Source organism: Rhipicephalus microplus, chromosome X, assembly GCF_043290135.1.
Source record: "Rhipicephalus microplus isolate Deutch F79 chromosome X, USDA_Rmic, whole genome shotgun sequence".
Taxonomy (NCBI): Eukaryota; Metazoa; Arthropoda; class Arachnida; order Ixodida; family Ixodidae; genus Rhipicephalus; species Rhipicephalus microplus.
The window spans coordinates 102,038,472-102,050,649 of NC_134710.1; the positions used below are offsets into that span (position 1 = coordinate 102,038,472).

Genomic DNA, 12,178 nt, shown 5'->3' on the forward strand with positions numbered 1-12,178 from the left:
CTGTGTCCACAGCCAAGAAGGCGCGTGACAGCCGTGGTAAGATGTGGCGGCGGGCGGTGCGGGAGAACGCGACGAAGGCGTGGAAGCGGGCCGGCACGCTTTCGGCGGTCCCCCTCGCGAGCAGGGACGCGCCGAGCCAATGAGCGCGGCGGGGCGCCCCGCTGGGGAGACAGCCCCGAGGCGGGGGGAGTCACCAGTCGGGCAGCGGCCGGCTCGCGCCAAGTTGTGTAGCAGACCAAGCAGTAGCCGACATGGAGGAGCAACGCCGAAGACACCGGTGACATGTCTTCGCCGGGTCCCACGCCAGGAGGGCCCCCCGAACCCGCGTCGCCCGAGACCCGGGCGGCCACACCAACCAAGCCTTCGCCCTTCTCGGTCGCCTCTCTGCTGGCCGACACCCGGCCCAGCGGACAGCTCAGGTTCACGGCACCGGCCTTCGCCGCCACCATCCTGCACGCGCCGCCGCGCGACCCGGGCTTCTCGTTCCTGCACACGCCGGCGACCGGCGGTCACTTTGGCTGGGCCGGCGGCACGCAGCCCTGCGGGCCCTCCTGGTTCGGTCTGGCGCCACACCACACACTGCCCAGTGAGTCAACCTTTTAGTTCATTGGAATCCGCGGTTAACGATGTGACGAGTGCTGCTTTTCGAATGGCCAGTCGGCTGCCGCTCTGCTCCATGCGCACGATGAAACCGAAACAACCCGCTGCTCTCGACGCTTATCCTACCGATTTACCGATGCTAGTTCAGTAGCATTGGCACCTACGAAACAGGCTCTTAAACGGCTGGCTGTCTGGAACGTCATCGCAAAAACTGTAACTTGGCTATGGCAGGCGCTGTGGCCTCCCTTGAATTTCGTCAGTGTGATATAGGAAATACGCGTCCTTATAGATTTACACGTATACTGATAGCATGTATTACAGACAAATGCACCACTGGCGTTTGTTACTTGGGATGACCATTTATTTATTTATCATAGTACCCACAGCGCCAAAGGGCATTAGGGGGGGGGGGAATACAAAATTTCAACACTGAATACAGATACACTTCTAGATCACAATAATAACGCAATTCATGGTCAACTACATAGTGACACGTGAAAGCACACAATACAAAGCAGCTTCACAGTATCGTTATTTCTTGGTGTTATGTTATTTCATATGATATTTTCCTAGTGCCATTTCATGTTAACATGCGTAAAATGCCCTCACAACGCGTGCAGAGCACACATGTTTCGAGGCCGGCTGAGCTCAAACGAATACAATTAACACTGTATAGACGGACTCCTTTCGGACGCATGGGGCGCCATACAGCACTGCTGCTTTTCATGTATCGGTCAAAATAAATGACTGCTGATTGAGGTTTGACCAGAAAACAGAGCCTCAATCATCGGTCCACTATGCTTGGTAATTAGAAAACGTTAATTTAAGTTACATAAACTGTATACGGTAAACAGCTATTCTTTCAACAACGAGTTTTAATATCATCTTGCGTTTTACCTCCCACACTCCCGTTATGGGGCAAGGCTCCCGAACTTCCGACCATCTGATGGTGTCAAATGTGAGCTGACATTTTCCAGGCCTCTATAGCGTTTCGCCACCATCGCAATGGGTCCGCTGTGGCTGGGATCGAACCCGCAACTTTCGAGTCAGCAGACGAGTGCTGTAACCGAATGAGATTGGTTCATGTGGCTGATTGCGTTTCATTGGTGCCGAGCATGTGCTACAAATACGTATATATAGCGCCAAGGAACTACTAAACTGATTATTGTACGTACAGATTCCAAAGAGTTTTTTCAACAATGTCGACGTTCTGTACAAAAGGTGACTACTTCGTTTCCCGTTACATGTCGCTTTAGTCTGTCAAAAAAGAAACAAAAAGCTTTTCTAAACGCGACAGCTTATCGGCTTCCACCACCGCCTACGATGACTTTGATCTCTTTACGCGGTGCATGCAAGGCAGGAAAACGTATATAGTTCTACGGGGTTGTGACGCTGCATCGACTTTCGTCGCCTCGGAATGCAAAATGTGGTCGCTATTTTCACTGCTGGTTGGATAAACCGAATACCACTCCGTACAACAAAAACAGTGACGCAATCATCAATTTAACTATTATTCGCAGTTATCAATACCAATACTGGCATAAACTATAGGCGCGAATCTCTGGACATCTGCGGTAATAAAAACTATGCAAAGAGAGTGTAAATTTTAGAACAAAAGAAATTATAAGTTGTCGCAATAGCTGACATCTGTATATCTGTAAGATATCAACCATCATATATATATATATATATATATATATATATAAATATATATATATATATATATATATATATATATATATATATATATATATATATATATATATATATATATATATATATATAGACACACACACATGGTACCCCAGCTATCTTCAGCCAGAGTTTAAAAATATGCCAACACACGCAATTACGACGCGACCAAATTCATGCTTCTGACCGTTGCCTGAATTAATTCAGACTATTTTTGTGTTCTAAAATATTCTTTAATTAGATCTGTTTAATTAACTAACTTTTCAAGGAACGGAGATAGATAAAACATTCACTGAGAAAGTTGCAGATAGGTTGTGGATAGATAGATTAGACAGTTCCGATAGATTAGACAGTTTTGAAGTTTATATCTGTTAATTATTATGTTTTTTCTGCTAATTACAAATGCCCGCGATTAGCAACAAAAAAAAAAATACCGCGCAACAAACCCACTGACGCGCCTAGCCGTGCCGTGATTCTGGTGCTCCCTAACGTTCCGTGTACAACGAGACGCTTCGCTCGCATTTCCGATGGAGGCGGAAATGTTGTAGGCCCGTGTGCTCAGATTTGGGCACACGTTAAAGAACCCCAGGTGGTCGAAATTTCCGGAGCCCTCCACTACGGCGTCTCTCATAATCATGTGGTGGTTTTGGGACGTTAAACCCCACAAATCAATCAATCAATCAATACGCTTCGCTCGCACTGGTTCATGACAGCAATAAGCTTGCAGTCACAGTGGTAAATCGCTTTTGTGGCCGATAGCGAGATGCGTTCATCGTAAAGCCACCACCATCGTTGCGGCCCTGTCGATACAGCGCAAACGGGCAAATGCCATGGTCGTTCGTACATGAAACATTAGGGAGCACTAGAGTCATCGTGTGCACTGGCGGGCGAGCGGGTTTGTCACGTGGTAGTTTTTGCATTTCGTGGGCGTCAGTAGATAAAACAATTATAATTAACAGATATAAAGTTCGACCCTGTCTATTCGGACGTATTGCAAACTTATCTACAACCTTCTCAGCGAAATTTTTTTATCCATCTTCGTTCCTTCAAAAGTAAGTTACACAGAATTTATTAAACAATATATTGGAACACAAAAAATAGTCTAACTTCAGTTAACGGTCAGCAACATGCATTTGGTCGCGGTCGTATTTGCGAGTCGGCATATTTTGAAGCACTGGCTAAAAATAGCTGGGGCATCCTGTATATATATATATATATATATATATATATATATATATATATATATATATATATATATATATATATATATATATATATATATATATATATATATATATATATATATATATATATATGGGTTCGCGTATATACACCAAAAAAATTAGGTGTCGCGTTTGCCAGTGTGGTGAAACAGTTTCGGTAGCTGTAATAAAGCTGACCGATGTACTATACTCTGATGCAACTGTCCTGCGTTAGCCATCAGGACACTTTCCACTACAATGTTAAAAGGACACTAAACAGGAAAGAAATTTTCCGCGTATTAGCAAAGTACAATTGCCCAGTCCCGAAAATACTATATGTATATACTGTTACCGCGGCATGAACGCTTGGTAAGTGAAAAACACGCGAAAAGCAGCAAAGGCGGATGGCGACGACATCTTCAGATTCCTGCACCAGACACCGTCACGTTATAAATATTGAAGACGTCTACCCCGGGTCCCACGTAGGTTCTAATCAATAAAATCGAAATCTATTGTCGTCTGTGGGTGCCATAGGCTGCATGATCATACGAAGTTTCAGAAAGATTTATCGAGAGAATTTATTGAGCCAAAGAATTCCATGAGCATTAACACATTTGATTTGATGAACCAGTTATCTTATCTTTTCGTACGCAGAGAATTCAATGCATGGTCAAGTTTCAAGATAGGGCGAATGAGCCTGCTAAGCGCATAACGGAAAACGAGTGTACAATTAATTTTTCGTGAAAACAAACTGCGCTGTGGACGACTAGCCCAGCTTTTCACTTTGATGAAATTCATGGTGGGCTGAATGACTGCGTGTAGCAGCTCAATTGAGAACTCGCATTATATATGAAAGGGGTACAGGATAAGACAACAAAACCTGTCTGTCATTTTACACTTTATTTTCATGAGCGCAACCGTCCAAATGCGCGTGGGCCTTCGTGGACATCCTACATAGAAAGTGCTTCCGATGAAAGAGCGAGATTGGTCTTCCTACGAGGCCAACCTGAATTGATGACAGGGGTTGGGTAGCGAAGGTTCCTTCTCCTTACCCGCCACGGTGATCTAGCGGTCATGAGGCAGGACTGCTGACCACCAGGTCGCGGGATCGAATCCTGGCCGCGGCGGCCGCATTTTCGATAGAGGTGAAAGCGCTTGAGGTACGTGTGCTTAGATTAGGTACACGTTAAATAACCCCAGGTGGTCGAAATTTCCGGAGCCTCCAACTACGGCTTCTCTCAAAATGACATGGTGGTTTTGGGACGTTAAACTCCAACAAATATTATTGGTATTATTAAGGTTAATTTTCCTTATCATAGAGTAACTCACGGAAGCGGACCCGGTCAATTGCATCTCATAGTTGATGCACATTTGTTTGAAATGCGTATTTCGTCACTTAATTATCAATTACCCTTATCTCAACGCATAGACATGCATACATCACGACATGCTTCGTGCTGTGACAAAACTAGAACGCGAAGCTGTTATCTTTGGCAAACACACACGTCAATGCATTTTATTTCATATTGGCACTATACATGTTCAACTATAGTACTCACATCAGGAACCGAATTCGGAAATCCCGCTTAGCTTGTAAGAGTTGCTTGCCAAGGCCTGATTGCCTCTGCTAAGCATATCATTGAAGTACTATTGGTAGCAGTTGCTCCAACTGGCAATATCTGCACGTTAGCGTAAAAGCAGTTTTCCGTGCCTGATAATAGGCCTGGAATGGCCAAGGTATATTTTTTTACATGTTTCATGGAATAGGCTAGCATCTTCGTTGGCGGTGGCTACGTGTCTTCATTGGATAACAGAACTAAGAAAACGTATATTAAAGATTCATAATACTGAAAAGCACAAGAGGATGTGAAATATCACGAACCTTCACTCATTTCTGCATGCGAGTAATAAAGGGCAACGAAGTGAGTAAAGCAACATTATAGGAAGTTATCCACAGTTATCCACATGAGTATAAATGCACGAAAGAGCCTGAAAATGATTACACCTCCTGCACATGTTTATGTGAGAAACGCACCACTAAATATCACAATATCAGGCTTGCGCTATTCACCCTCTGCGAAGGACACAAACATACGTATAAACGAAGGCATGTGACGGTTATACTTTGATATAAGCGAGTGTCCTGTGATCCGTAGATGCTGAGTACTTTGGAACTCATATGAGAGCGTTGGTGACGCCCAATAATGTAACACTGCATGTGCGTGCACAACCTAATGATGAGTGTGCTTCTACACTTTAAAATGGGCATATAAGTATGCTCATGTGTGCAATGACAATAAAAATTAGCACAATAGGCAAGTATACTTGTGGTTGTACCTGTGAACTTTCTATGTGCATGGAATATTTGCTTGTCGTGTGAAACGGAAATTAGATGCGTTTAGTTATACGCCCATCCACGAGGAAAAATCATCTGTCGTTATTCAGTATGTGAATTTCCAGCACAAAAAAATAATAAATATAGTTGAATTCATAACAAAGTGATTCCATAGCTGAACACCTCTCATGAATAAAAAAGCAAAAAGTAAATGCAGTACAAACTTACAAAAAAATCGTAGTTAGTAAGAGGGCGAAAAATATTTCAGTTTCATTGCTCCACAGGAAGAGCAAAAAGCTATAACGTTCTTTACAAATACACTTTTAGTATAGTATCCATGATGCCTGTTTTTAAAGAAAGTCTCAATATTTCAAATTGATACGGCTATGTTCTTCTTATTTTCCGTGGGTTCGATTATGAGCCACACAAACCAGATTGAAAGAAAGGATGAAATGTTCGACATTTTTTTTAAATCTTTAACAAGCTTGGAAGAACCCCACAGTTATAAAACGCAGCTTAGAACTCCACACTGCGATGACTCATGCATGTCGGAAGGGTAGCTTGAATATCCGGGCGTAAAATGCGAGGAAATAAATACTATATAACTCTTTGTGTCAGCCGATGACGCCATGATGGTGACAGCTATCTGAAAAAAACACGCAAAGTCATATATCGTGTGCAACGACTTTAAGCCAAATCTGAAGATGTGCTTGAAAATACTGTGCCACAATTTACTGAACACGTTTGCTGCTTTTTAGCCACGAAATTATTCATCTGCAAATGATAACATGATGTGAAAGACAATACACTACGTTAGTGAGAGCTGTGTATGGCAACGGGCATTATTCGCATCGCGGCAACAATGTCTTCAATAAACAAAGCGCTTTTCACACGCCTCTTTTTTTCTTTTCTTTCTGGCATGAAAGTGGTGGTCTGCAGGGATCAACAGTTTCTAAGTAATAAATTCTGGTATAGAACCAAAGTTTTGACAATAGGACATAACAAAAACAAGTGCCTTTCTCGAAACGTTTTTTCCAGCAACCATATTCTTTCAAAATATGCTTATCAATCTTTCTCTTTTTTGTTTTCATCTTGAACTATATACTAAAGTTGACAACTGTATGATGTGGCATAAACATAAGCTGATGCCATGTAGCCTGATGATGTCACCTGAAATAACAGACGCATTAAATGCGGGTGTTACGTCGTTCAATTGCCCTGTTTCATTAACGTGCGGAACCTATCTCGTAATTGACAAAAATAAACCTATTCCTTTCTTGAGCTTTCACTCCGTATGCACATGCCAACCAGTACCATAAACCACTGCTCGAATTGTAATAGTCAACGGACCCTTTTCCATAACTATTCAATAAAGCAGCTTCTGTTTGTCAGTAGCGACTGTTCATACTGTTTGAACTTATTGAGACTTTAGCCTGTCCAACAAAACATTAAAAACATATATACTGGCATTATCATCGTAAATTATTTGTGGAAAGAAGACGCTTTGCCTAAGGTTAGCTTCATGTGTGCTTGCCATAACGACGAATGTGATTTTGCCTGGTACTATACAGTCGAGGAGTGTGACGAAATTGACTGGCAAAGCTAATTTACGCATGAAGGTATACGCGCAGCACGGCGGTGAAGGAAATGTCCATGAAAGAGAAAAAGAGTGATATATATATAGGCGGACTTTTACCGGCAGTCGGCATAACTTGTCGTGTGCACTGAGTACATTATATGTTAGATAGATAAGTACTGCAGTTTTGAAAACATCAAATATGATCGCTATATATCTTTTGAATTTGTATGTTTTCTTACGTTTCGATTTTTCCCATTCAAATTCATACCAATATTAACAGCTAAAATTCTGCTCAAAGTTAATTATACACTCTGAGTGTCTTTTGACTGCGCGGATTTGCTCACAAAATGTTGCGCACACTGTTCGCAAACGATGGTATTCTAAATATTGCCGCCAGATACGCTACATTTTCTTATGAGGGTTCGCAATAGCACGGCCAATGCTCGCCTAGGTGAAAGCCGCGGATATATGCGTATTCGGCAGTATACATTCTGATAATAACTGTCATACATGCATGTGAATGCAGCTTTAATAATAACACAGTTCATGGGTGATTGTCAAGAGTGTATACCTTGCTCAGCTTCGGCGAAGACGCGATGCTTGTTGCTCTGTTTTATAGTATAGCACCGCTTGATTAGAAACTGCGGAGCCATTTATTCTGAATAGAGAGCCGCTACACTGTTAAAGTAGAGCAAGCAATGCCTCGGCGCATGTAAAGACCCGAGTGATCACGGAGTGTTCAATTTTGTAGCGGGTCATATCATTGAGGGCCATCACATTCAGTTTGTGTCTACGTACTCACAGCTCTCCCGATTTTTCAATCACGTTCTCCTATTCGTCCGCATCTTCTTTGCATTCGGTACAACTGAGCCGCCAAGTCAAGTGTCTTATATTTTAGTTGAAGGAAAGTAAATTTAAGGGCGAGTTTTTTTTGTTAGACACAATATTAGGAAAAACTAACTTACATTATATTTTTGTCACACTTCCACGATGTCGCTTCTAAACTTCGGTGCGTGCAACGCGCGAGAATCAAACAGGCTTTAGGAGCTGTGCGCGAGTGCTGCGGGGAGCATATTATTCAGAAGGGGACCGATCAAACAGCTGTTGATAACCAGGAGACCCAAATTCAAAAATATTTTCGTTCGCCTTAGCGGCTCAATTGTCCTGCAGGTATCACCAAACACACTCGACGGACGGTCCGCGCCATTATCGTAACCAAAGGAAGGCTGGGGAAGAAGGGGGGGGGGGTTCATTCTGCATATATACCACCAACAACTCCGCAGTTTGCGCACATATATACGCGCACACAAACACACGCACACGCACATACATTTAGGGGGTCATAAAAGCAGCTCTAGAGGCTAGTTGGTGTTGCATCTTGGCTAATCGCGCTTTTTATTGTATACGCGTAGGGACGGAATGCAACACCAACACAGCGTGCAAGAATATTGTTCTCTGTGTTTTTGGTGTATACAGTCCATCCCTGTTCGATGAAACACTGCTGTCTGTATTTTTGGCGTATGCAGTCCATCCCTGTCCATATCTGTACGATATCTTGGGTGATTACCCAAAATATAGGTGGTCTAATCGCTCCTGAAATAACATCCTATAGTTATAGGCCCTTGGTCCACGCGTTCTTGTCGGTACGTTGGCACACCAAAAAGGAACCAACATTTATTTATTTATTTATTTATTTATTTATTTATTTATTTATTTATTTATTTATTTATTTATTTATTTATTTATTTATTTATTTATTTATTTAATCATACTGCTAACCCTCACTTGAGGGTCATTCCAGCAAGGATGTGGAATTCAGTTGTACAATAATAAACATGTGATGAGCGTTTGTGAAACCACATTTGAACCATATAGCACACTTGTATAAGAAACACGGCTGCATACACTTTTCAACGTTCTCATGGCATTTGCTGCATAATATTTGACTTATATCACGCTTGTAAAAAAAACACCGTTAGGCACAGAAGCACTGATAAGCTATACAGTTTGAGCAAAATGCGCATCCAGACCAACCTCAAGATCACTCGAAGTATCTTTGGAACATCAACATTCGGTAATGCATTCCACATTTTAATAGCATCAGAGAAGGAGGAGTGGGATAAGTCTGTTCGAGCCAGTACTGGTTGTGTGAATGTAGTGCATGCTGTTCTTGGAAACCTTTTGTGACGGCGTGTCAGATAATCCTCCTTGTTTATTTTCACCTTTTCATGTTACCTGAAAAAGCAGCTTCAATCGCTGTTTCTGCCTATCTAATTACAGTGAGTCTAATTTACATACTTTTAACATTCCAGTTACGAAATTCCTTCTCCTCTATTTGGAGCAGATAAAGCGAGCTGACATTTTTGAGACCTTTTGATGTGTGCTTCACACAACGATAGCACATTTCAATCTCAGGAACACATACTCCTTGTACAGACAAGCAACCTTGTTTTCCTTGTTTTCCTTCGCAGGAAGCACAACTTTTGATATGCTGACTGGCAAATGTTTTCGACAAGGGGACGTCCGCTCAATATACCTGTTATGTTACGCCCAAGTATACATACTTTCTCCTGCATCTTATCACCAATATATGTAAGCGAAAGCACGTACTTTTTATTGCTTCTGTGCGAATAAGTGGACTTTTAAGTTAATTTCTATACTGCATTTGCAATAAAATGAACTTGAAGTTTTTAGGCACTGATTGATTTTAAGTTGATCTTCGCTTTATGATACCAGACAGTATGCAGTCAACTTCAAATAGCTAATTTTTTACAGGAGGTTGGACCACTGTATGTTAAAATATTATTCATGTACAAAAGGAAGACAACTGGCCCGAAGACGGATCCTTGAGGCACTCTTGAATACACGTCCCGGTTTTTCGTCATAGCGTATTCTACTCTAACTGCTTGTTCGTGATTGCTCAGATAAGCTGCGATCCAATTGAGAACACTCTCACAAATAGTGCAGTTCGTGAGGTGAAACTCGGTCGAAATGTTTTGAAAAATTGATGCATTTAGCATTAGTTTGCATACAAGCATGTATACAGTAAAACACGAGTCATGCATTGTTTCGGCCAAATGTGCTACAGTGGATTGGGCTCTGCTGAATCCGTCCTGAAAGGGGCATAATAATTCATTTTGTTACAAAAAATGCGGAATATTTGTTGGCACTATATATTAGAATATTTTACAACACACCCACGTGAGAGACACAGGTACATAATTGTTCCATGTTGTTCTATTGTGACCTTCAAAAATTTTGTTGTGTTGACAAAAAACTTGGATGCCTGTGTGCACCAGCATAAAGAAGCGCCAGAAAAAGATGTAGCCTCTCGTGCTTCTTCCTTCTACTGGTGGTGCTTAGGCGTCTAGTTTTTTTTTTTTCTCAAAGTTATGCACCACCTGCAGCAACAAGTTCATCTAAGTTACCTCAAAGTATTACAGCACAACGAGGCAAGCCACAAGTGCAGAGACAAAGTGATCTAATTTTAACTCACCTGTTTAGTTGCTGTGACGACAAAGCCCCAACGTGCAAACGTGTTTTTGAAGTATTTCTTTTTTTAACAATTTTCTTCGCAACAATTTTCACGGACTTTTCAGATGCGAGTCAATGGCTAATTATACAGCTTTATGGGAAAACTTAGCTGCTGTGTGCCTAATGGAACTTTTTGTGTCCATTTACTTCACCTAAGCGTTTGCTTTTGCGAGCTTTGGCCTTCGTAAAAAAATAAAATAAAGCTAAGAGGAAAAGGGAAAGAAATGTAAGAACGAGAAAACAGCATGGGATGCCAGTGCGCATAAAGTTGCTTCTTACCATATATATCCGGGTCATTTCACCGTAAACTGGGCATTGATTTGTTGCTTTAAAGTAATTACAGAAGCGAGATCGCGAAGACGAATTTTGAAGTCAAGCTTTTTTTGGTATACTTCTACACTTCTGTAACTCTCGCAATGTCACTCGCACTATATGGGCATTTTTTTTTTGGTAAAGGTATGAGAAGAATTGGCGGGTTTGGAGCACACTAGTTTCCTGTATCAATCTAAATTTTACGCATTGTCTGCTTGGTATAGGTTAATAATTCATGAATAAATGACTGTATTCTAAAAGATTCTTCACCAGGAGTTTCCAACCCATTTACAAAAAAGAAAGAAGAAAAATTTTACTGCCGCACGATACGTGTTCCCCGCGGTGGATTGAGTCACACTTCTGGGAACCAATCAACTGACCAACGGATACATACAAAACATTTTGAAACATGAACGCACTGAAAAAACAAACAAATAAAAAAGCTTAGTGTAGCTGTATGATTCGGGTGAAGAAAAAAAATAAAGCTAAATTTGTTTTTTATTTTGCCATAAAACAACAGTTCCGCGAGCAATAAAACTGCGAAAGAAACTCTGGATATATCTAAACTAAGCCTTTTGCATTTTTTTTACCTTATACGAGAGAAGGCTGTGTTCTGAAAAATCTCTCGAAAACATTTTGTTTCTCTCATGAAGCCCGTGTGAATTACATTTACAGTCTTACGCGTATCTCCAGAAGTCGCAACATGTAAATATTGTCAAGAATTCAGTGCATATGGATAGTTTTTTTTATGTGATGTCCTTGAAATAACACCGATATTGTTTTTTGATCGTAGTCGTAATACTAGTGAATTTTCAGCATGAGCTTATTGTCACAGTGGCGCAGTGATGGCTACTTTAACCACTGAGGTCTGATCTTTGAGTCATTTAAATCTCTTACTTCCGTTACACATCACTAGCGCAACTT

At 41.4% G+C, this 12,178-nt stretch overlaps 1 protein-coding gene across 1 annotated transcript in view; it reads left to right on the forward strand.

The window, feature by feature from the left end:
• The first annotated feature begins 216 nt into the window (after positions 1-216).
• Positions 217-12,178, forward strand: part of LOC119176291 (homeobox protein GHOX-7) — an 83,508-nt gene continuing 71,546 nt past the window's right edge. The window contains exon 1 of the mRNA XM_037427499.2: positions 217-586. Within this exon, the coding sequence (XP_037283396.2) occupies positions 283-586 (304 nt within the window). The 5' untranslated portion in view covers positions 217-282. The remainder of the gene's footprint in view (positions 587-12,178) is intronic.